At 40.4% G+C, this 27,000-nt stretch overlaps 1 protein-coding gene across 2 annotated transcripts in view; it reads left to right on the plus strand.

Annotated features, from left to right (window-relative positions):
- Positions 1-23,297, plus strand: part of ptprdb (protein tyrosine phosphatase receptor type Db) — a 217,944-nt gene extending 194,647 nt beyond the window's left edge. For both annotated transcript variants that reach the window (XM_050044542.1, XM_050044543.1), the window contains 9 exons: positions 1,140-1,259; positions 3,894-4,048; positions 5,703-5,988; positions 12,169-12,347; positions 13,827-13,953; positions 14,711-14,836; positions 14,926-15,080; positions 17,380-17,515; positions 19,840-23,297. In XM_050044542.1, the coding sequence (XP_049900499.1) occupies positions 1,140-1,259; positions 3,894-4,048; positions 5,703-5,988; positions 12,169-12,347; positions 13,827-13,953; positions 14,711-14,836; positions 14,926-15,080; positions 17,380-17,515; positions 19,840-19,908 (1,353 nt within the window). In that variant the 3' untranslated portion in view covers positions 19,909-23,297. The remainder of the gene's footprint in view (positions 1-1,139; positions 1,260-3,893; positions 4,049-5,702; positions 5,989-12,168; positions 12,348-13,826; positions 13,954-14,710; positions 14,837-14,925; positions 15,081-17,379; positions 17,516-19,839) is intronic.
- The last annotated feature ends 3,703 nt before the right edge of the window (positions 23,298-27,000 follow it).

A 27,000-nucleotide genomic window follows, 5' to 3' on the forward strand; every position in this document is an offset into this window, starting at 1 on the left:
GTTTAAGGGAGTAGTGGGTTGCTTGTTGGAGAAAATGATTTAATCTCATTTAACACCTCTCAACATTATGCCATTATGTGTTTACGCATTTACAACACCGATGATCACAGATGGTCCCACTGTGGGAATCTTGCCAGTATCTTTCCTTTTAGCACCAATCAAACCACTCAAGGGCAGGGCACATGCTGTTAGCCAATATATCAACGCATAATATAGTCTTCACACCAGGCGTTCACCGGGCATCCTGTTTAGTCTTTGGCAGGGGTCCGGCCCCCCTACGTGGACGAGCGTTCCCGTCCCCACAGTGTCTCAAGGTCTGGTGGGAAAACAACAGTTGAAAAGCTGTAATTACAGCCTGAACGTCCCGGGCCAAAACGCATAATCCCCAGTCTGGAGCAGTGGAATGCAGAGCGAGCTGAGCTGAGCTCCCTGCTGTCTTTGATGTGAGGACTGGAGGGATCAGCACATAACGTTTGGTTTGGCCTGATTCTGCCGAGGCCCTCCTCCCCTCTTTCCCCCCTCCTCTGGGATTTTTTCCCCTCTCCTCTGTGGTCTACGAGGCTGAGCTGAAGAACTACAAATATGACCTCTTTATACAGGGGAATTCTAGGTGTTTTTGGTGGTCAGGGATGCTGGGATTTGGTGTGCGGGGCATAGTTTTGTAGGGATTTGTGAGGTTGGAATGTAGGGCGATGCACAGCGTCAAATACGCAAGAGCTGAACTTTGGGTATCACTTGGCTTTTTCAGCTTTGCGGTGGATCCTTGTGAGAGCCCACCAACCTATGGCAATTTCATGCCACACAGTTTTCTAGTATTTAAAGCACAACTTATGCAGGATCACACCCCAGAAAGCAGAACTCACTCTCTCTCCCCAGTCTCCTCTCTCTGTCACTCTCCACCCCACACACTTAGTAAAACCACTTTCACGCACTGGGTTGTCGCTATATGCACATTTTTTCCAAACATTACTGTCTAAATTTCTCTCACTGATCTGCTTCATCACCTCCCCTCCTTTATTTGCCCCTGTACACGAGCACACGCACCAACTCTCTCTTTCTCTCTTCTCTTACAAAAATGTGTGCAGACGTATACAAACCGCTCTGCATCACTCACAGCTTCTTCCCTCTTCCCGTTGTAGGTGAAGTGCGATCAGTACTGGCCAACACGGGGCACAGAGACCTACGGCCTCATCCAGGTCACTCTGCTGGATACAGTGGAGCTGGCCACCTACTCTGTCAGGACCTTCGCTCTCTACAAGGTAACATGACGTGTGTGGTGGAGCGTAATGGGGTCGCGTGTGTATTGATCTGTTGAAATATTCATGCATACTAGTGGCCATGTCACAGTTTGTGCATGAATGTGCAGCTGCCTGTATTTTTGACCCAACATGATGCACAACCACATGAAACCAGATTTTTTTGGTTATCTTTCCAAACACCATTTATCCTTCCAATGAGATTTAAGGTGAATCATTCTTAATAGTGGCCATTATTAGTTGTTGAATTGAAAAAGCACATTAGGATCAATTAGTGTCTCACTTAAAATTAATCACCTGTCAGGTTCAGATTCACATCAGAATTAGAAACCTTTTTATTGCATTTAAGGAATTTGTCTTCGGTGCATAACAATAAGCACAGTGCAAAAGTCAGAGAATTCATGGTAACTCTCTACATTAAGGTACACATATTCACCATTAACTAAGTGCTTATTAGCGTGCATATTAGTAGCATATTGGCTCTTTATTAGTCATTAAAAAGCACTTATTAATGCCTTATTCTGAATGACCATATTCTACAACAACTAGGCCATTAAGAGTTTCCCCCCAATAACCTCTTAATTATTGCTTATTGATAAGTCTGTGGCACAGATGAATAAGCTGCAGGCTACATGATCAATGCTTGTTCGTGGGATGAATTCATTGTTGCTTTTGTCGTTTTCCCTGTAACTTGTTCACAATAAGAAAAATATAGAATATCCCCAGACCTATCCTTTAAAATATGCAACAATAATTCATGGCTAGCACATATATATGTGCACAAACTTTACACATCCTCCACCTAAAAACAGGAAAACACTTATGTGCACACATAATATGTACACATATTCACCATTAACTAATTCCTTATTAGCATGCATATGAGTAGCATATAGTCTGATTTTAAAGCATTTATTGATGCCTTGTTCTGCATGACCACAGTCTACAACTACTGGGCCACAAGTTTTCCCCCTAATAACCTCCTTATTACTTCTTATTGATAGTAAGTAGGGAAGTTATGGTATAAGAATTCCAACTTAAAATGCTTTGCTTATATGAGCCTTAAAAGATGATAGTACCATCATCATTCTCCCTTAATAAAACTATGGTCTATTGTTATGTAACATGAGGACTTGCTCATGCTGACTAATTCACTAGTAGTTTGACACGTGTTAACCCGCTCATGTTCCCTATTCTAAAGTTGCCTCCTCTTCACAGTTAGTAAATCCATTCTAGCGTACAACCACTGTAATTAACAGACCAAATTTTTAAGTGATGTGTTAGACCTTGAACAACTGAAGGTCATGGATGCACAGGTTTTATTCCCATTCAGTGGTAGAAGAATAAAGTCAGCACAGGTAGAAATATCTCCTTTATTAGTGAACCACTTCTGAGATTTTCAAACATACCTATTAAAAAATGTCCTGCCTTATCACTTAAGGACAGGGTCTGCTAGTTGCAGTAGTTGTGCTGTAATATATTTACAAGGTTTAAAGAGGAGGCAGCTTTAGAATGAGGAGCCTGTGTGGGTTGTTAAGTATTTACTTAGGTATGAATTAGTTATGTACAAGACCTCACATCAGAATGAGGAACATATTCTGAGTTAGAAAGACTTAATTTTGAGTTATTTGGACACTGTCAACACTTGTAGGTTTGTGTTTTATTACAGAAGAGTAGACCATTTTTATTAAGTGTTACCAAGGGAGAATGACTATTGTTGTAGTTCTATCACCTTATAAGACACATGCTGAGGAAAGCACATTAAACTTGTAATTCATGTACAACAACTTCCTGCAGCAATTAGTGGACTATTTGGGGAAAACTTTTAACTTAATGTCCAAGTAGTTGTAGAATACGATTATGTAGAATAAGGCATTTATAAGTGCTTTATAATGACTAATAAAGAACCAAAATGCTCCTAATATGCATGCAGCTAGTTAATGGTGACTTTGTGGACATTAATATAAAGTGTTACTCTGTTTTTAGGTGGAAGAGCTGTAAAGTTTTGTGCTAGCCATGAATTATTGTTGTACATTTTAAAGGACATGTCTAGGGATATTCTATAGTTTTCTTGTTGGCAACAAATCACAGCAAAAAGCAGTAATGAATTCATCCTAACAAGTATTGATCTTGTAGCCAATGCCTGGTATTTTACAGCCTATTCCTCCATGCCACAGACCTCCGTTATTGCCCAAAAACAATAAAAAACACATCAGCGAGCCACATTGTTGTTCTCTGTGACATTATTATTACCATGAACTCCATTTTCAGTCAGTCTCACACACACCGTCCTGCTGCCGTAAATACTCACTGGGCCACCAGAAGTGTATTAAACCATGGCTACAAATAATCCCCCAAAATTTTCACTCCTCTTAGCAATGTTTCCCTGCTGTTTTAGGAAATTTCTGAGCCTTTGAAAAAAATGTGACTACATTTTAAAATGTACATTTTCAGTAGGAACAAATGAGCCTGGAGCCGAGTACCACAGGGGAGGGAAGTCATAAAGTACTGAGAGACAGACTGTGGGACCATTGTAGGTTTTAGTCTTTTCATAGGACACTATGTTGGTTGACAATAACAAAGATATAGAGTAACACCATCTTTTACTTTAACACTCTTCTCTGTCTGCCTGTTCAGAGTGGCTCCAATGAAAAGCGTGAGGTTCGTCACTTCCAGTTCACCGCCTGGCCAGACCACGGGGTGCCTGAACACCCCACCCCCTTCCTGGCCTTCCTACGCAGGGTCAAGGCCTGCAACCCTCCAGACGCGGGTCCCATGGCTGTCCATTGCAGGTGTGTGTGCGTACGTGTGTGTTTTTTAGTCAGTGGTTAATCCTTGTTTTTTATTGGTGTAGTTTAGAAAATTGTTTTAATTCACTGTGCTAACATAATTTCGAAAATCACCAAGGAAAACTGTCCAGTGGTCCATGACCAGAAAGAAAATAAACTTGGTTCTGGATTGTGTGTTTGTGCTTGCATGAAACACTTATGTGTTATTTTGGGTTTTACTTGGCAACATGATTTTCAAGCGCTGAGAGTCTGTGAAAATCAACAAGAGTCCAAGAGCACTTGTGTAAAATCATTCATAGGTCCTGAACTGAAATGAGATTGACCTGCCATTATGTAAACCTCAAACTGTCCCCACTGGCTTAGACACCCACATTCCTCCCTTAACAACAGCCATCATCCCTGAGGTCTTACAACAACAGCAGCCTCCATGCTGACCCTCCTTTCCATAAGTAGCTTTCAGTGTTCACTATTTACCATTTAAGCCGGTGGTAGACGTGGGGTCAGAAGTTTATATTCAAATGAGCTGCTGTCTGAGCAGCAGGAGGCTTGTGTTGGTTGGAGGAAGATTCTGGAAACGTGTCATCGCAGTCTTGGCACAATGTGGAGCTCCAAAGCTGGAATGAAGCTGCTGTTTGCTCTTACCAGGGAATGAAGGAGACAGGAGATAGAGGGGAGCAGAGGGACTTTGGAGGAGAAGCTCTTGGGAGGAAGAATTAGCGAGGTATAGATGGTGGAAGGAAGAGAGAGGGGAAGTGAAGAAAAGGGGATTGAGAAATGATTGAGAGGGAGAGTTAGCGAGGGACTGGGAGTTAGAGGAGGAGATATGTGCGGAATGAGAGAGAAGGTGAGGTCAAATCCAGGACGCGGTGAATGGGAATGATGAATTAAAGAAAAGGAAAGGTGGAGAGAAAATGGAGTCTAAAAAAAAATGCGGGAGTGAAAAAGTGGTGGGGCTGGTGTGAGAGTGTTGGAAGGGTACTTGGAGAGAAGATAAAGAGGCAGGGAGACGAGGGCGGGAGGGAGGGGGTGAAAAGGTTGGCAGGAGAGGAGCTCTCCCTAATCTTCCGTAGCAGTCAGATGGGGTATCTAACAGGATTATCAGTCAAATTTAATTATCCCGGCAAGACTCCATCATAATGTGCCTTAACATATCAACCAGCCTCTGTATCAAACAATGGACCGAATCTTATTCCACCTGAACAACACACACACGCTACTGCGCACACATATATACACACTGATATTAATTTAACCATATAAAGAGGTTTTTATTCACTTGCGGAAACCTGCTTGGTCAGGGTGTTTCACCATTTAGGTACTAGCACAGCAAAAATGTGAAGTGTTTGGGTGGGCAGCTAAATGTATTATATTTCTGGATTGTATGTCGATAGGAGAGGATATCTTCCTAATGCCAGTCAGACGGTGATGCTGACTCATCGCTGATGTCAATTTTTACGTCCTTTGTTGGAAATATTGCTGGCTGGCATCTTTGTGATACTCAGTTGATTTAGGCACAGTATGTTGGAGCTTTTGCAATATGCAACAGGGCCAGATCTGTACCAGGTCTGAAGACACAGCACACACTCAGGAAAATTTGCTCAACAATTCATACCCTATAGGTTATGTGAGAATTTGTTCCATTCTCGTTTTGATTCAGTGCCGGAGTGGGTCGCACAGGCTGCTTCATTGTGATCGACGCCATGGCGGAGCGGATCAAACACGAGAAGACCATCGACATCTACGGCCACGTCACGCTGATGCGCTCCCAGAGGAACTACATGGTCCAGACAGAGGACCAGTACATCTTCATTCATGATGCACTACTGGAGGCTGTGACCTGCGGGAACACCGAGGTCCCCGCAAGGAACCTGTACTCCTATATCCAGAGGCTGACGCAGATTGAACCGGGGGAGAATGTCACCGGCATGGAGCTGGAGTTCAAGGTGAGGCCCAATCACCGTATCCTCGAAGGCTGTAAAATCAGGTTTGGCTGATTTATGATGGTTCATAAACCTGATTCATGATGACAATGTGACACTTCACTGGTCTCTGTAAAGGGGAGTTACGTTTTTCTTGCCCCTCACCACACAGAAAGCAAGACATCAGGGTCAGCTACACAATAGCATCACTGAACCACTCCTCAGATTTCAGGATAAATCAGCATCTGTATACTGGGCTATCCTGCCCCCATAAAGAAAGTACAGTCACCATGTTTGTTATATAAATCAAGCAAGGATATATGAGAGCAGCCTTCACAGAAGTCTTTTATCGGCTGACCAGCCCCCCGATTGGAAATCAGTTAATGATTGGCTGATTGGCTTAATGATGATCAGCTGCTCGGACTGATCTTTCACAATATCGCTGGAGTTTCATACTGGAGTGAAGACAAATAAAAGATTAAATTCAAGTGCATCACTCCCAAGCTTTATGTTTTATTTGTTTTTCTGAATTACCATCTAGTTAAAAATCTGAACAAAAGGAGCACAAACAACTTTCATCCTTTATTAGAAAGATTTTTCTTTTCACAATCTGTTATTTCCCCCATTCCCCCTTTTATTATGGAAACAATTAAGCGAGAGTCTGTCAGCAACAAACACTTTTCAGTTATCGTCATTTCCATTCAGTCACACATGAGGCTTTTAATCCCTGAACGTTGGGTTTGATGAGTTACAGAATTTCAATTTTTCCTGAAACATTTAGCCTAATAAATAATTTGCAGTATTCAAAAGACACAATAATCATATTCTGGGTTATTAAGTAATGAATTTACAATCAGAAAATCAATAAATAGCTGTCAGATGTAAATAATGAATAGCCTAAATAATGTAAATGTATTCTACACCTCTAAAGGGGACATAATACATGTTATAAATATAGAACGCAGGTTATTCATGTGCAAGTGTTTGTTAAACAGAGAGAAACTGTTGTACTGTTGCTCTGGCAGTGATCACTGTGCACCTTAATTAGTATTAGCACAGTGTGCATATGACAAAAGCTCAATTAAAAGTCTCTACAGCTGTTAAAGCCGACTTACAGCCGATCCAGCTGTGATCAGCTGCTGCCATCATCCGAAACGGATGTCACTTCATCTGTCACTTCAAAAAAAAGGACAGTCATTTCTCAAAAATGTTTTCAGAGGGACTAAGACACATTGAAAAGACGCAAGGGTGGGAAGTGTGGATGCAATTCAAGAGACTTGGGATGCACCGAAGGCATAGAGTAGGGATGGGCACTGAAAGTAACTTCCACATTTCAGCACTCGCATTAAATTATTATAGAGTACTCGAGTACTCGCAAAAACATATAAATATAATGCAAGAATAGCAATGTAAATTGGCCAACACCATAAAACATGTGCAATTTGAAATTCATGTATTGAAGAACCAGGCTTCAATTAGCCTATTAAACCATAACTACAAAGTTGACATAAGAAAAATCAGCAAACTTTCTGTTGTCGCCATTAAAAAATTTAGGTGCAGCACTGAAAGACTGTCTCTAGAGTCCGGAGCTGCTGTTTCACCAACTGATCCACTGTGCAGACCTCACACTCGTAGTCTTATCCCAGTGTCTCAGGATAAACAGACAGAGAGGCACACTTACAGGAACGAGCGCCCACCCTCCTGTTCCAACCCAGTTAACACTGTTGGCTCCATCAGCTGTTGGCTCTATTGCCATTGTTAATACCATTAGCTACTAGCCACCAGCTTAGCTACCTCCATGTTAAGAGCTGTGTGCAGACAACCTTCAAAGCATAGATATGCTCTGAATATCCTTTAGAGCTCCTTTAAGTTTGTAAATCTGTAGTTAAGGAAATATTATTACTTAGGAATAGTATGACGTTTTGGAAGAAACACTTATTCACTTTCTTTTGGTGGTACACGAGAGGATTGATACTTCTTTCATGTCTGTCTGTTCAGTATCCATTCATTTGTACAAAAACATAAGTGACAGACTATGTCTTGGCCGAGTGCAGTAACTTCCTGGAGACTTGTTGTCACCATGATGTTGCCAGGACACTCTTAGAGATTTAAGGAAGTCACTTCACCTGGCCAAGTCCTGCACATAACTTACGTGTTAATTAGTGAGCTTTGGAGGTGCAGATTTATCTACAGTTTGACAGAGCCAGGCTAGCTGTTTCTCTGTTTCCAGTCATCATGCTAAGCTAAGCTAACCAGCTGCTAACACTAACTTCTCATTGAACTATCAGTAAAAAAGAGAATAAGGGTATTTCCTAAAATGTTGAACTCTGTAATTGTTTTTTTTTTTTTTCCAATATTGTGTCCTCCATGACATGTTGAATGTCTAATGGCACAAGTACAGCTCAAGAACAAAAGAACACAGATGAATGAGGTTGGTTAATGATCCCAGAATTTTACTTCCAATGTAGCGGCCAATGAAAATAAACAGGAACATCAATTAGATTGAATAAAAGAAGCTTCCAAGAACAACACATCTTTGCCAAGCAAGCTGGGATAAATACACAGTGACACAGTGTGTAGTTCATAGCCAGTTGAACCAGCAAACATGTCTGTGTAATGTCTCAAACGCACCTCATCAAACAATGACAATGATGCTGGAAAAAACAGTCTCACCTCAAGGTCCATTTATTGGCTGTCTTGGAGCTTTCGACGGTATCACAGGGTTCACTTCAGCAGATTAAGTGTGCTCATTTACCACACAATTCTTGATACAGACATTTTCCCTCTTACCTGTAGTGCTGTTTATCAGTCTGGATTGTTTTGCTGTTAGTTGCAGAGTGCTGCAGATATCAGCCATAGAGATGTCTTTTCTCTCCAATATAATGGAACTAGATGGCACTCAAGATAATCTACAGACCATGTTGTGGGCAGTTTCATGTAGGAACTATTTTCTTTCTACCAAACCACACCCTCCAGCTGCACAGATGGAAGCTTGCATCTACTTATGAGAGGCTTATACTCATGACAGTGCAAGATGTAAACATTAATGGCGTCTTCCTCGGCTGTGCTGTATAGTGTTGTGTCGTTCGCGAACGAATCGTTCAAAAGAACGAATCTGTTGAGTGAACGTACTGAACTGAATCACTTCCGGAACTGATTCGTTCATTTCTCAATTCAGTTGAGCTCAGCAGCGAGTGTGCAGGCCATGAGTGGAACTGCCGATTCGGTCCGTGCAAACGATGAATCACTCGCGAGTCGCGAGGCAGCCAGGGTGCAGGGAGGAACTGCCTACTGCGTGATGAATCACTCGGTGAACGAGTCACTTGGTGAATGATGTAACCCTGACCCTTGAGTGATTCAAATAATTTCTTCTCAGCGATACACTTTCATAGGGACCGTTATCTCCAAGCTAACGTAGCCAGGAGTCAAGCCACAGGAACACAATCACACACCTCCCCACTGTTTTAACACACTTAGTTTCCAGATAAACAAACTTAAAATGCAAGGCAGACACAGCAGCAGCTCAGCCGTGTATCAGTTCAATGAGTCGGACTATGCAGTACACAGTCAGGGCTCCTCCCGCCAAGCACTGAACGATTCGGTGACCGAATCTTTTGAACAAATCTTTTTAATGAACTGATTCTAGTGATTCAGTAACATCTAAAGAACTGCTTTACCCATCACTAGTGCTGTAATGTTTGCTAGTCCAGTGAGCTAGCAGTGGATGGACGCATCCATCTGGTGGAGTGATACAGTAGGTAGGGGTAGTTCTGTAAAGTAAAATAGTTCCTACATGAAAGGGCTCACAGCCAGGTCTGTGGATTATCTTAAGTAACAAGGTCTTGATTTCTGGAAAGAGACATTGCTGTCGAGTTTTTCAAATGTATTATCGGCCATCTAGTTCCATTATGTATTGGAGAGATGTCAGACATCTCTACAGCAGATATTATCAACACTCGGCAGCTCACACCAAAACAATCCAGACTGATAAACAGCACTACAGGTAAGAGGAAAATATGTATGTTTGATTTGGGGGTGAATCTGTCCTTTTAACATGATTCTAAGCACCTCCATCCACATTGACCTGAAGGTTGAGGTCCAAATTAAACTACTGACCTTTAAAACAGCAGTTGGCAAAATGATCATGAAGGAGGTCTGTTTAGAAGCTGCTGGAGATGTTTACAGGAAGATGGTTCTCCCAGCTTGAGAACCTTCTTCATAACAACATACAGTATGTATGAACCTGGATTTCCTGACCTTGATAGTCACTTAGCATCTTTCCCAGGGCTGTTAGCCGCTCCCCCTCTGAGAGTTTCATATACTCAGGATGGATGGTTGGATTTGAAGGGGATTATGGGATTGCACCTTTTGAATCCAAGGGAGTTCTACTCAGAGTTTTAGAGAGCACTGTAGTTTTGGACCTTTGATGGGCATACACAGAAAGACTAAATAATGTAGGCCAGGAAGTTGCAGTTTATAATAAAATCTTGGGGAAAGGTCAGATGGGCGCTTTCAAACATTTAGGGAGCTGCTCAGAATTCTAAGTGAGAGCACAGAACACAGGCATCAATACATGAGCAAGAAGACTGAATACATAAGGGAGTCTGTGTTATTGAGTAGTGTTATTTTCATTTTATTCTAGCTGTTTTTATTTTGTTTACTTTGATATTTACCTTTCGCCAGACGAGTTCCCAGCAGACCTGTCTGGTTTGGCTGGGTGAAAAAAGGAATCTAGCCACACAGGTATATATTGAAAGCAGGTGGCTTAAATTTTTTCCTGGAATGGTTTATGTCTGCTCAGACGCTCAGAGGGCAAAGCAAACACAAAGCCACTCTAAGCAATCTCCTCCATCCTTTGCTCCGGCATTCCTGTCCTAATGGCAGCAGTCCCCTCAGAATGACAATGAACCGAGCACTCGCTGAACTGTTTGCTCAGCCTTATATTGATGTAAAACATATGCCAGGGGTGCCCCAGTCACCAGATTTCATCTCACTCAAACACTTAGGGGACAGAAACGGCGCTTTCCACCATCATCAACCAAACACCAAATGGGATGGAATTTCTCACGGAGGAGCGGTGTCACATCCCTCAAATAAAAAACACAGAAAGTTGAAGCATGTGTGTGAGAAAAGAAAGAAATAAAGCCGCCCTGGCAGCTTTTGGTAATCCAACACCCTATTAGGACGCACTGTTTTTGTTTCCTTTCGCGGAGAGTTTAAAGAGGTTGCCAACAGGGCATGATTTTATCCAAGCTTAACAGATGGGGAAAATAATGGGCATGTATCAAAGCAACAAAAAGTTTTGTGTGCGCAGGACTGTGTTGATAAAACCGAGTCAAATTCAAACAAAATCCCATGAAGAACGTCCATCGTTGGCACTGGGAGCTTTGGAGCAGAGTATGAAAACGAACTGGTGAACTTGTGGCCGGTGTGGGATTTTCCAGCTTGGTCTGTCTGTAAGAAAATAAGGTAGTGCTGTTTCTCCCACAGCGCTCCGGTAGCCGCCGATGGTCGAGGCTCAGTTCATGAGACCCCATTGTTTCCCCCTCTGAGTCTGCGGTTCCCCTCCGCCTATTCTCTGTTGTTCTGTCTTTCGTTTTAAGCCGTGTCATCCAATGGTCGAGTGTGAGAGAGAGTGTACAGTATGTGCTCACGTCTGCCTGTCTGCACGTATCCATATGAATGTGTGTGTTCCGGGGTTTTTTTTTTTCCTTCACTGGTGAAGGATCAACTGTGGTTCACATATGTGCATAGAGACAGTGTGGGGCCTTGTGGTTTCCTGCCCCCCGACTCTTGATTTTCTTCTTCCTCCTCTCGTTCGTTTTATTATATTCCCTCTCCCATTCCCTTGTCTCTATATTGCCCCTCTTTTGTTTATTCAATTGAAGATGTCTGACTAAACATCCCCAGGCCTGCCGAGTCAAGCTGATTTTCACTTGTCCACTATGCCAGGGGAAAACCAAGGCTTGTGCTAAATACATTTGAATGAGGGTCCTTGAATTTGTCTGAACTTTTCTGCCTTTCTCTAATCCATCCATCCCTCCTTGTTTCCATCACTCCCTGTCTTCTTTTCTTTATTTTCTTTGTTTTGTCTGCTCTCACCAACAACACTTCTTCTCAGGCCCGTAACTAAGGATCTGTAAAAGTTTCCTCAGCTGTCAGTCAGAGTAATATTGTGAAATATTGATTTCTTCTCTGTTCCAGCGTCTCGCCAGTGCCAAGGCTCACACATCACGGTTCGTGAGTGCCAACCTGCCATGCAACAAGTTCAAGAACCGGCTGGTGAACATCATGCCCTATGAGACCACGCGCGTGTGTCTGCAGCCAATCAGAGGAGTGGAGGGGTCTGACTACATCAACGCCAGCTTCATTGATGGATACAGGTCAGAAAAAACTGTTATTTTTTGTGTTTCTGTTAGGGCTGGGTGATATATCTATTATACTCAATGTACCGCTGCTTTTTCAATGTGGGATCTTTAATATGATTCTATCCTGAACATCAATCATAAATTGTCATGTAATTTTTTAAGCCACCAGCATGAGACTGGCTTTGGCATTTCAGTTCTCTTGCTCTCTCCTATGGCTCTCTCCCTCTCATAGAAACAAAAAGAGTTTAAAGACTCACAAACATAATATGTCACACACACTTCCTCGTCTATCCTGACCACCCTCTCCTGGGCGATAGTGTGTGAGGCTAGGCATGTGTTTTTGCATCTGCAGGGCTCCAGACCATGGAGCATCAGTGCAACTTGCAAATATTATTAATATATGAACTGGAGAGCTGTTAGTTTGTTTCCTGCTCACAGTAAATAAATCCTCACGTTTAATGGCGCTGCTGTAATGATTTAACTCTCCGCTAACTGCAAACAGCTAACAGCTAACTGCCAATCACAAGCCAGGCACTTCAAAATAAAAGCACTTATGGTTTAGCTTTTATTTATTTCATTATAACAATACTTTATTTAACTTGATCATAACAGTACTTTATTTAACTTTATATAACAATACTTTAACTTTATTATAACAGTACTTTTTTCAACCTTATTTTAATGGTAACTTAATCAACTTTATCATAATAGTACTTTATTTAACTTCATTATAACAATACTTTAACTTTATCATACAGTAACAGTACTTTATTTAACATTATTATAACAGTACTTGATTTATATTTATTATGATAATACTTTATTTAACTTTATTATAGCACTACTTTTTCCAACCTTATTTTAATGGTAACTTATTTAACTTTATATAACAGTACTTTAACTTTATAATAACATTATTTTATGTAACTTTATTATAACTACTTTATTTAACTTTATTATGACAGTATTTTTTTAACCTTATTTTAATGGTAATATATTTAACTTTATATAACAATACTTTAACTTAATGATAAAAGTTCTTCATTTAACTTTATTATGACAGCACTCCATTTAACTTTATAATAACAGTACTTCATTTAACTTTATTACAACTACTTAATTTGCCTTTATTAGAACAGTGTATATAACTTTACTTTGTTTAACTTTATTGTAACAGTACTGTATTTAGTAGTTTAGTATTTTAGTAGTCTACAGTAGTTTGGAGGAGTTTTCACAATATTGAGATATATATCGTGTCTCGGATATAGCCTTAAAATATTGCGATATTATTCATAGGCCACATTGCTCAGCCTTAGTTTCTGTTTGGTTTTTGGCATTGAACTTTAAGGTTTATTTCATTCAGTTACTTTATGTGAACTCAAAGCCCTTGACATTGAGATTTTCAACTCCCTGCTTACCTTTATTTGATGAAAAACTAGTAGTGAGGGTGCACACTATATGTACAGTATTTAATTAATGTATTTGTGTCTGTAGGCAGCAGAAGGCCTACATAGCAACTCAAGGCCCGCTGGCTGAAACCACAGAGGACTACTGGAGGATGCTGTGGGAACACAACTCCACCATAGTTGTCATGCTAACCAAACTGAGAGAAATGGGACGGGTACGGATACAAATACACACACACATACACAGGCACACAAATATTACTGAGAAATGATGTAATTAAGGGGTGTATAGGCTCTTAAGGAAAATCTAAACAAAGAGAAAATAAAATTATTTGAAAGTACACAAATTAAACACTTCTAGGTGAGCTGCAGCTTTTAAGCAATGGACAAGGTTTCAAAGCACATCGAGCCAAATAACAGATGGGATTTGTTCGTGATTACATGATCGATTTTACCCAAACATGTACTGTAACATACAATATCATATATTTTGATATAACTAGGGCTCATTACTCTCAGCTTTTAATTTTAGAAAATGAATACTAATTAATACTGAAGGACTGCCTGACCTGCAGCGTGATCAGCAGCCCTTTTACATCATGTGTCCCCTCCCTGTTTACTGAGAACTGTCATAAACAGTATCCTTTTCCATGTTGGGGGGACAAGATATGTTGCTATTTTTGTAAAAGAGCTTCTGGGAAAAAAAAGAAAATGATGACTATTAAAAACAGCATATGAAGTGATGAAAATGCAGCAACACTGATGGAGTGAGAAAGAGTGATAATGGTGTGAGTTATATCTCATGAACATCATATCTCATCTGGCACAAGACTATCCTCAGGTGAATAATGAAATTCACTCAGGAATAAATTTTCATGACAGAGTAGCCTGAAATTGTCCTCCTTACACTCTGAGTCCCTGAGACATGATGTGAAGCTCTGAACAGAAGCCTTTTGTGCTGTCATCCTGCAGGAGAAGTGTCACCAGTACTGGCCTGCAGAGCGCTCAGCCAGGTACCAGTACTTTGTGGTGGATCCCATGGCTGAGTACAACATGCCCCAGTACATCCTCCGAGAATTCAAAGTCACTGATGCCAGGGTGAGCCATCAGTTCGTGTGTGTGTTTTTCAGACTGCTTTAACATCATTTCTGTGATTAAAAATAATAAAACACATCCTCTTCCTCCAGGACGGCCAGTCACGGACAGTTCGTCAGTTCCAGTTCACTGATTGGCCAGAGCAAGGAGTGCCAAAGTCAGGGGAGGGATTCATTGATTTCATTGGCCAGGTGCACAAAACTAAAGAACAGTTTGGCCAGGATGGGCCAATTACTGTGCACTGCAGGTAAGACTTATCCCTCCCACTGAAACCTCTACATTTTATACAGTGTGGTTGTAGTATTCATTGTGACAACTTTAAGAAAAACCTAAATAAATGAGCGGAGGAACATCCTGATGTGAGAAATAAGAATGAGAATACAGTAACAAACTCAAATGGCTTGAACAGCAGTGGCAACTTTTTGACTGACCTGTTGGGCAAAACTCTCCACCACCATCATTAAAACACCAAATGAGGGAATATTTTTTTGAAGAGTGGTGTTCATTATTCCAGCACAGCTCAGAGACTTGTGCTGGCCCTACACCTCACTGAGACACTTTATGCTGGTTTTTCCCTTGCATTTGTCACCCATCTGTACCTTTCATCACTGCACTAGTTCAATGAACCTTACATTGACAAGAGAAATTATAGTCAGAGTCAAAGAGATTATGTGCAGTTGATAATAGTTTAAAGCAAAGGTTTAGATGTATCATTGGCATATGCACTGATCAGAGATACGGTACGTTCCTGCCAAATCAAAGATGATTTCAGTGCTAGTCATCTTACCGCATAATAGTCTACAGTGTGTTAGGCTGCAGGAAATTATACTCAGAATTTTTGCATATATCCAACTTTTTTTGTAGCCTGCTCACATCTACCCTAAAAGAAAAAGGCTTGCCACAGCTGGTGTGTTAATGTGTTTAAAACGGATGAATGAGGGGCAAATTGGAAAAGCGCTTTGAATATGTAAATGCAGTTCATTTAAAGCTACAGTCGGTAACTTTTATGAAAATAACTTTTTGTCATATTTGCTGAAACTGTTACTCTGTACTCACAGTGGTAGATGAGACAGATACTCTGTGAATAAAATCATGTTCATCAGCCTTCTTCTAGTGCTTCTAATGGCAGCATGTGAATGAGAACAACCAATCAGAGCAGAGGAGTGTTTAACGCAGCTGTCAGTCATGTCAGTGACTGTTCGTAAAGTGTGGTCAAACTGTCAAACTAGGCGGCGCTGATCAAATATGAATAAAGATTCTGTTACTGCATTGCCTGTTTCTCACCTCAAACATATTTTAGTGTACTGTTTAGCTGTAAAATGAGAATGCTGAGAAAGGCAATGCAGGTTCAAACCAGGTTTGGTTGTTTCCCAGTGTTGGGCGTACTGTGTTACAAAAGTGAAAGTAACGCATTACAGTAACATTATGTCTCAGCAATAACAAAGTAATAAAACTCGTTACTAGAATTTCAGGTAATATTATTACATTTAAAATGTCACATAACACGTTACCACCCGAAATACACTGTTTATTGTTTTCTTTTTTCATTCATCCACACCGCTCCACTTCAGCCAGTGCGCCACCAGAATAAAACATCCCCCGAAGGTTGTTGTGTGTCGTCATGTCACTACAGACTACATCATAGAAGGGTGCTGGTGATCGACACAGCTGGGTCATGTCAAACTGTGCAGTATCATATCAGTGTGTTTCCATTAATATAACAACGTACAACAGATCCCATTCTGTTTTTGCATCCCAAGGCTGCCTGAAAGCAGCGGGGATAAGGTGCTGGTCTCCGTTTCATTTTTTTTTTTCTTTGTCCCAGTGATGGACACATCTGGCCTGGGTGATGTTAGTATATGTTGGATGTGTTTCCATTCACATCCCCTACAACTGAAGAGCAACTCCGGCACACAGTCCCTTTCTTATAGATGGTTTTTCCAGCTCCGTAGTTTTAATTTGTGCTCGTCATAGTGACTGACTCACACGACATTCCGTTTGGATTTAGCTGCTGTGAAACAACATGACCCTCATCCATTTATAATGCCTGTTAGTTCTTCTGATGTCATTTTGGTCAAAGTAATGCAAAAGTAGTGTAACTTAGACTGTGTAGAGTACTTCTGTGTGGATGTAGTGACAGTTTCAGCAAATATGACAAAAATCTATTTTTATAAAAGTTACCAACTTTAATGTAAACTGGAGGGTTAACTGTTTGATGTAAGTTTTGAATATGGACAGTCAGATAAAGCAGTGATCTCAAGCCATTAGTCATGAGGCGCTACTAACTTGTGTAGTAGCTAGCATCTCTGTTACAGCTCTACAAATATATATACATATTTTCCCCCTGCTCATATATTAATATGACGTACAGTGTCTGATCTTTGCCATGTGTGAGGAAAAAATCTGAATTAGGTCACTGCTAACAGAGCCTGTGGGAGGAACTATTATATATGATTGTGATCATGGCGCTTTATTATACATGACTACAGGTGTTGCACTTCTAAATATATCCAGCTCTAAATATGTTTCCACCTGTCCACTGACAGTGCTGGGGTAGGGAGGACCGGTGTGTTCATCACCCTCAGCATCGTGCTGGAGAGGATGAGGTACGAGGGAGTGGTGGACATCTTCCAGACTGTCAAGATGCTACGCACCCAGAGACCTGCCACCGTTCAGACAGAGGTGAGCTTCCTCGCCGTTAGCATTCTGTTTACCTTTGAGTTCACCCTCTCTTTCTTTTAATACTATTGCAGCCGCTGATAGCACCATGAATTGCACATCACTTACAACTGCCTGAAGGTCCGATTCACAAAAGATAATGTGCTAATGATATTACAGTTTTAACACGGCCATAAAGTTCTGCAGCTGAGTGCAACTTTCTCTTTTTTGCCTATGATGGCAGTTATACTTGTGGCAAATTATAAATCTCACCAAAGAACACAGTAGGCAAAACAATTACAGAGAGAAAAAGTCCTGACCAAAAAGGTGCAGAGGCCTTCCTCAAAACTTCAGGCAAGAAATTTAAACATGACAAAGAGAAACCATATTTGGGATTTAATATCCCAGTCTGTCAGTGCTGTTGGTGTTTTCAAACACACATCTTCAGACTGTAATAGAAGACGGCATTTTTTGAAACAGAGGACACCCTTCATAAATGTGCTTCAGTTTCCACCAACTCTCTATGCAAATAATGTCACTGTAATTGCATGTGACTATCAGCGCTGTGCTTTGTGAATTAGACTGTTTTTGCAGTGAGGCTCATTTGTATAGAAAGGGGCTAATTTTGTGCCAATGGAGGCATATTACCTAATTTAATCAGTGCAAAATTAGGGCTATCCCGATAATCGCCATATTGCAATACTGCGCTATTTACTAGCCAACCCCAGGGGATGACAAGCAACTGCCACACCAGCTATGGTGACAAGGCACTGAACGTCTATTCTGCTGTACGTTGCAAAAGCATCCAGCTTTGTGTAAAACGCTGCAGCCGCTCATCATTGTCACTTTTTACCCAACAGTCTAATCACAGTACAGGAGGGGTGGGAGAAATACCACATGGATCAACCGTTACATCACTTAAAGGGGAACTAATGTTTTTTTCAACCTGGGCCCTATTTTACGATCTACTTTTGTCTAAATGAGTGATAGGTTGTTCAATATTTCACATTTCTCCAGTATGAAGCTAGGGCTGACCTGCCTGCAGCCTGTGAGCGCACGGTATATTAAATAATAGGGCACTCAGACAACGTCAAACGTCAAAATACGTCCACTAAAAGTGCATTTTTTTCACACAGATAGGCTCGGATTGTTAGTATAATTATCCCACAACATAACGGAAAGGAGAAATGAACGTGTTTGTCTACCTTTAGCTGGATTCGGACATGTTCCTCTGCCTGTTGCAATTTTAGTATATGTGCTACCAAAGTAACACTGCTCCCTCTCTCTCCTCGTCCCGTCTCAGTTTCAATGAGCTCTGCGTCCGTGTACTCCGTGTTCAAATAAATACAGGCGGTCATCAAATTCAAATGGCTCATCCAGATCCAGTTGGTCAAAATCGGGTAAAAATTCAGCCATGACTACTCCAAACAGAGTAACTCCTCGCGTTTGGTAAGATCACTCCAGCGGTTACTTTCCTGCAACAACTCAAATCTCGTGAGACGTGAGATTTCAGAGCCAGGCTTTCACTCTCTGAGTGAGTGTTTTGACTTGACTTTTTTTTAACCCGAAAGAGTTCCCCTTTAACAACAACCACAATGGAGAGAAAAAATAAATACTGATTCCATACAGGCTGGCGATTTTCTTCAGCCTTCCCTTTATCCAGAGCAAGAGCCAGAGCAAGCAGGAGCTCTAACTTGTGCCGACATTTTTACTTACGCAGATATTCTGTATCATAGCAACCAGACACAACCAAAGCATATCAGCTAAAAAATACTGCGCCTCTTATTGCACCTGATTGCCCATCTGTGTTCTGCATTTAACAACCAACAAGTATGTAATTTGTTTTTAAAGATATTTTTATGGGCATTTTTTGCCTTTAATTGATAGGATAGTGAAGTGTGAAGGGGGGAGAGACATGCAGCAAAGGGCCAGAGGCTGGAGTCGAACCTGGGCTGCTGCAGCAACAGCCTTGTACATGGGGCGTCTGCTCTACCACTAAGCCACCGACGCCCCTGTAATTTGTTTTTAAACTGTGTCATCAAGCACTGAAATCAGGATAAATGAATCAATTTTCAAAAACAACAAAACATGGCGGGAGCGCCACGCATCGTGCTGTTACGCCACCCTTATTTTTTAAATTCCCCAGTGCTAATAGCACAAGAGCACTGAGACACTTTTTGTTTGGCAGAGTAGTTCAGGTTGCATTTCATCCTTTGCAGGCGCTTTGAGGATTGCGTGGCTTCTTTTTGTCTTTCTTATACAGTTAAAAGCCACGCAATCCTTTTGTGAGTTCACCCATCAGTCTTTTTTGTCTCTTACTGACTTGTTATTCTTCTGCCTCCCTCCAGGACCAGTACCAGTTCTGCTACCGGGCCAGTCTGGAGTACCTGGGAAGCTTTGATCACTATGCAACATAAACCCAAGTGGCCGTCTCTCATGCCACATCCCACCTAGTACACTTCTCTTGGGTCACATGAGGCCTGAATTAATGCACTAGGCTGCGATGTGTCCTTGAAGATTTTTGCCGCCACATGCAGAGTGAAGGGGGACCATCGGCTTAACCCGTACCCAGAAACAGCACCTCTAACTGAGCCATAGCAACCTGCTTGACAAGGGTGTTTCCTTCCACCCTCAGCCCAAACACACCCATTGGTCAGTCTGAAGAAGCAACTTCAACCACTGTTCCAATCAGAATACTTGATCAGATATTGATTTTTTATTCGTTTCAGTGCTTTTGTGAGCACCCAGATTGCTTTACATTGTTTGGGTGTGGAACTTCTCACCTCGTCCACCACCAGTGTAGCATCACCAACCTAAATACAGGACCCGGCTACAGTATTTAGCTGTCACAGGAAATTTAGATTTTTTCTATCGTGAGGACTGTCTAGAAGGAGTCTACAAATCCATTTTATGGAAGCCTCGTGGACTGAAAGAACTGGGACTTTTGAGCACCAGGGAATTGCCAACAGGAGACTGAAAACACAGAGCACACAGTATTAAAAAGACAAAGAACACACATCCCAAAAAAAGACACCAAGAAGTGTTTTTTTTTTCTGTTTTTGTTTTGGAAACAGACTCTCGTTTCCTGTGAATGAAAAAAAGAAGATCTTTCTACCATACAGTAATAAAAACCACCAGTTCAACCTTATGCTTCACGATTTAAGATAAGGGAAACTTGAGAGAGGTTTAAAATGCATACCACAAAGTAAAACATTCATTTAGTTTTTTAGAAAAAAAAAATATAGATATGTGACTATCTTGTTTTTTAAAAACTGGGTATTCTTTATGGCACTTTTTTTTTTCTTTTCTTTTTTTCTTTTCTTCTTTTTTTTTTACAGATTTTTGACTTTGTCCCCACTGACCATACAAAAGCAAACTTGTATTATTTTCTTTCTCTTCTGTGTAATCCAATGAGCTGTAGCGATTTTTTTAAAAAGAGATACGGTACTGTTTTAAAGTGTACAATCAAATCTAGTGTGGAAAATGTTCACGATGCTATGAAAAACACCACCATTGAGTGTCACTCTCCTGTATTCTCTACCCACTCTGTTTTTAAAAATACACGTTTCGCATGCACACGGGACTCTCAACCTTGCTTCTATCTGGCCCGCGGTGTCAGAGACGACGGCCATTTTTGAATTCCCAGGGGCCCACGGAGGTGCAGCCTTAACCCTGCTGCTACCAGGAAACCCCGAGAATAATCCCGCCAAGTTGTTCTGTGTGCAGGTTGAGAGAACGCCAGATAGAACTACAGAGAGTATGCACAGAAAGCAAAGTATGGATAAAAAAATATTTATGTGTCCAAATAAGCTTCACAAAGATTTCTCAAGCAGGGAGCGAGAAAGGGATGTAGAAAACACAGGGGTGGGACGAAGGGGAGGGGGTCGGGGAAGGATGAATTTTCTCACTGGAATGCTCACCTATGACTTTTCTCTCTGTATGATTCAGTGTGCAATAAGTAGATGTATTATATATTTTTGTGTCAAGTCACTAACTGCAGTTATATGCCATTACGATGATATTGATGATGATGATGGTGCATCATTTTCCAGACACAAGGATGTTACGCTCGATATGGTTCTCGCCACCGTTCTAAATGTGTCCAAACGGAGGGGACGACCCTCTGACCTCTTAGGAAGTAGACCTTTTATCATGTCACAACTCCAGTAGACGATGTCATCCCTCTGTGTGTCACGGCAACCGACGAATGATCGAACTCATACTTCAAACAGCATCTAATAAGTATTTTGATTTTAGATTTCTAGTGCCTTATATTACACGCCTATTTTGATAAAGTTACTTTAAAGGGTTTTTTTTGTGTATTTTATGTACGTATGCTTGTGTGAACCGAATGTGTGTGTGTGTGTGTATATGATTTTGTTATGTTGTGAAAGTATCTTGTGCGTTCTGTTTTTTGGCTGTGAAATTTTGTATGGAAGGCTCTGCGTAGGCTGGATTGTTGTGTACTCATCACTTTCAACCCAGCAACAACATCATCGTATCTCTTTTAATCAAAAAGTATATATGTATCTTACATGAGACTCAACTACAGATAAAAAAAAATGTGGTTTCAAAATAAGCAGGATGGTCTGATCATTTTGGACAGAAAAAAAAAAAGTTTGTATGTCGACAGCTTTCCGTCTTTTCTTTCCTGGGACACTTGCACAAGCTTTGTGTATATACTCTTTCACTCAGACTTCAGTTTGCCTGCCATGAAATTTTTGGCCACTCTGGCAACTTTGGCACCGACTGTGAGCTGGCTGGGGAAAGTCATACTTACTCAGCTATGTAGGAAATCTATATAAAGCTGAACGGCAGTGACTTTCTCTGTCAGTTTGGAGAAAAAAAACACACAGATACCCACCTGAAGCCCTCCACCTGAAATCAGTCCGACTGCTCATCTGTGCTCCTCGTTCCAATGTCTGTATCATTTCGTTTCCTTTCACGACAAAGGCTGAGAGAAGTTCAGGTGCTATGTCTCCAACGACACAGAACCCACGTCATCATTTCTTTTTTTTTGTATCTCCATTAACGCTTGACCATATAAGGGATCGCTGACAGTTTCCCACCATCTAACAGTAACCCTGTTGTTGTTTTTGTATGCATGGTACCACTTTTGAGATGCCCCTTTTGGTCGCACCTGTTATGGGAAGACTTGCACTTTCTCTCTTTGTACTATGCACTAATACTAGTATCCTATTATCTCTGATAGCCCCTCCCCCCTCCCAAAGGAGTTTTACTTGAACTCAGTAAAGACGGACCCTGTAATGCTCACACGGTTGTGTATATGTAAATAACACAAAACACAGAGAGTAATTGAAATGCATAAATAAAGAAATGAACAAATAGATAAATGATTAAGGAAAAGAGTGAGTAAGAATCTATCTGATATACAGAGTGATATAATAAAAGGATGCACCTGAAATCACAGTTTATGGCACAGCAGTATGTGCAATACATCACATTGTGGATTTGTTGTACCACAGAAGACAAGTTTCACAAAAAAAAAGTGTTCTATTTTACCCCCCAATGTATCATGTAGATGGATTAAACTGGAGTTTATAAATTGTATAAAAACGAAAATATGGTGTGTTACTTGGATCAATTACCTCCGATTGGTCTGTAAATGTAAACTTTTTTTTTTTTTTTTCTTTTGGTTTGTTTTCTGCTCCGAGTCAACAAGTGCTTTTTATTTTCTTACATTGGTTCTCGGAGCGCGTGAAAACCGAAAAACAGGTCTGTATGGATTTCTGTTCTCTGTCGACACAAGTTTCATTTGTTACAAATAAACTCAAGTGAAATAACTGCTACTGCTGTCGTTTTGTATCTCAGTACTTTAGACTAAATAACATTGTTCGAAAAATGAAAATTTAAAAAACACAGGATTTTGAAATAACTCATGAAGACAGTATTTGGGATAAACAGCAGCTTTAAATGGAGATTTTAGTCATTTTTACACTGTTCTGTTTTAAAGTTTATTGTTTATCTTTTTTGGCTACTACTTTCATAACTCATGTTGTATAAGGATGACATTATGGTATGGACTGTGTATGTGTTGTCTGCTGGGCTGTAATCATCTATTTAATTGGGGGGAACATTTTCAATCTACACCAACCCTCAAGGAGAAAATTTAGAAGCTTTTCAGAAACAGCTAAATAAACCATTTTAAGACATTTAGAAACAAAAATCTGGGATCAGAAGTTCTCGAAGATTTGATTACTGGGTGCCATTTGAGGGAGCATATGAATGCATGTGATTTAGGGCAGCAGAGGAAAAGTGCACACACTAGGACCTTTTTATCCATCAATCAATCAATCAATTTTATTTATAAAGCCCAATATCACAAATCACAATTTGCCTCAGAGGGCTTTACAGCACACGCCATCCCTCTGTCCTTATGACCCTCACAGCGGATAAGGAAAAACTCCCCAAAAAAACCTTGAATGGGGAAAAAAAAGATAGAAACCTCAGGAAGAGCAACTGAGGAGGGATCCCTCTTCCAGGACGGACAGACGTGCAATAGATGTCGTACAGAACAGATCAACATGATAAATTACAGTAACAGTAATCTGTATAACACAATGAGACATAAAGCGAGACAGAGAGAGATGCAAGACAGACAGTAGTGATAATAGCTGCAATAACATTAATTTAAGTAATAATGTTATAATAATAATTATGGTTATTGTGGTACAATATGTTGTAGGTATATATTAATATATGATAGTATATGTATGTATATGTATGTAAGTATGTATATATGTATGTTTATGAAGTATACTATTTTGTATGACGTGAACTATGACATAAAGATTTTGATTTTTTGATATACTGTACTTATGACTTTCTTATGACTTTCTTATGGCATACTATGCTATGATATTTTAGGATTTCTTGGCATGACTTACCATATCTTTTGTGACTTATTATGGCATACTATAAAATTCTTATTATTTTTTTGAGTTTTTGACTTTTTATGACAATTTTTTTGGCATACTATTCTATGATATATTTAATGACTTTTTGGCAAAATATACCATTACTTTTTCATGACATACTATACTATGACTTTTTTATGACTTTAATGGTGGCAGACTATACTATGATATTTTCATGATGTTTTTGATATACTAAAATACTTTTTTATGACATACTATGCTATGACTTTTTTGTGGCATACTAAACTGTATTTTTTTATATATATTTTTTTTTTTGTAACTTTTTATAACATACAATAATATGTCATTTCTATGACTTTTTAATCACGTATTTCACTGTAAAATTTTTGTGGCATGCTGCTCTATGACTTTTTGTGACTTTTTTATAACATAATGTTCCATGACATTTTATGACATTACAGCACATGCACACACACATCTTTATGACAGAATGAGTACTTTACCTTCACTACTTTAGGTAAATCTTGCAAACGCAGGCTTATTTGCAGTGGAGTATCTTTATAGTGTGGTAGGTATTAGTACTTTTACTTAAGTAATGGATCTGAATCCTAAATACTAGTACTTTTTCCAATACTGGGTACTAGTGTTTGCAGTCGTGTGTGTGTGTGTGTGTGTGTGTGTGTGTGTGAGAGAGAGAGAGAGAGAGAGAGAGAGAGAGAGAGAGAGAGAGACCTGATGATGATGCTTACCTAGAGGGGGAAAAATAACTCACAGTAAATCAGATGCAGAGTGATCACTCAGGACAGTATGAAGTGTAATTCCTTTACTGAGCCTCGGCTGTTCAAGTACACTGACATTAATTCATAGTATGCAAACACGCTAATGATAGTACGCTAATGATAGTGCTTATCATACAGCCCATCAGAGCCTAAGTAAAGCTGGCTGAACTGCTGAATAGTGGAAAATACACTCCCACTCCAAATCTTCCTCCAACTGACCTGGATTGCTTCCTGTGTTGGTGGAGCCCCTGTGAGCCGTCTCACCTGTGGCAGATCCTCTCTGATCAAAGCAGCACGCAGGCCTCATGGGAATGACCTTTCAGTACTTTGTTTTTGACTGTGGGGAAATGATCTGTAAGTTTGCCTTATGTGACAGCTAATGAAGTGATGCTCTTTGGCAGCTGGCTTGTTACTTGCAGTTTCAGCGGTGGTTAAGGATAAGAATTTTAATATTGCTAAAAATAGCAAACATCTCTAATTTTACTCCGGCATCATCCAGCAGTTTTCAAGGCCTTTGTTTTGGCTGTGTAATGAGCGTTCCAGCCTCGCAGGGCCTCTTGCATCGCTGTCAACTTTTAGTTTTGTTAAATCCATATTGGGAAACAGGTTGAGGCTGCAGTCTGCAGTAAGCAGAGAGCTGCAGCTGAAAGTGCCTCGCTCATTCATGTCTGTCTTGTCATCGTAAAGGCACGGCGAATTATCTTCCAACGCCTCCACCAGGCTGTAGAGAGAACGTCCTGCTTCTGGGCTTCAAGCACAACATTTCAGATCAGTCTTCTTCTTCCTGTTGCAGCCTCTGAAACTCAGTTCAGTCCACTTTAAGATTTCCTCCATTGGACTGTGGGAGTATTTTATTTATCTACATTACAATGTCTATGAAAGACAAATCACTTTAACATGAGTATGATAAGTATAACAGGTTAAAATAATGCAGCTCTTTGTATCCTGTTAACTGAGGTCCAAACCCAAAAAGGGAAACACATTTGTCTTACAGGACAGTGAACACAGTAAGGGGAACTGAGGGAATAAATTAGGCTGACATTATACTAATATAAAAAGATAATAAATGTATCAGCTGCAGAGAGTTTCTTAGTTTAATTTACTAAATATTAAATAACACACATTTAGAAGTAGGTTATGTTTTCAGCTGCTCAGTGATGAGTGGCTGCACCTGCAGTTTAAAGATAAGTCACTAACTTTGCTCGCTTCTCATTGGCTGCAGGAATGCCAGTCAGTATGGTAGCTCATGGTTTGAAGGAATACTTCACCTTTTTGGCTTTGAAGAGAGCATAGATAAGCTCCGCATTCAGTTCGGTCCTAAATAATATTAAGGTTTTAGCAAAATTGCCCGTTTTGGAAATACTGAGCAAATGACTGGATAAAATTATAAAAAGTTACCATTTAACTTCAGTGAAAAGCCTAGTCTCTATTAAACACTAAGTCCATTTTACTAGCCTGGTGTGGCTACACATTGTGACAAATAAACACCTGTCTCAGTTAGACGCCTGAGGCCTGTACTACGAAGCAGGATTTGAAGTTAGCGAGGTAACTTCAGGGTTAACTCAGGGTTTTCAGGACTATGGAGCTGGTTCTCTTTTTAGCGGGATAAATCACTTTGGCAACTTATGCTGAACAGCTAGCCTGCTCCAGAGCAGGTTAACTTCAGGGTATCGGATCACAGCCCATCAACACCCCCCCGACCACTGACCAATCAGATCACTGAAGAAAAAGTGTCCATGGACGAAAGTCTGGAGTCTCAGGTAAAAAAGAGGAGCCTATCCTGTATATTGTTTTACTTCAGTGGAATCACTTTACTTCCTTCCTTGACATT

The sequence above is a fragment of the Epinephelus moara genome, chromosome 5, assembly GCF_006386435.1.
Source record: "Epinephelus moara isolate mb chromosome 5, YSFRI_EMoa_1.0, whole genome shotgun sequence".
Lineage (NCBI taxonomy): Eukaryota > Metazoa > Chordata > Actinopteri > Perciformes > Serranidae > Epinephelus > Epinephelus moara.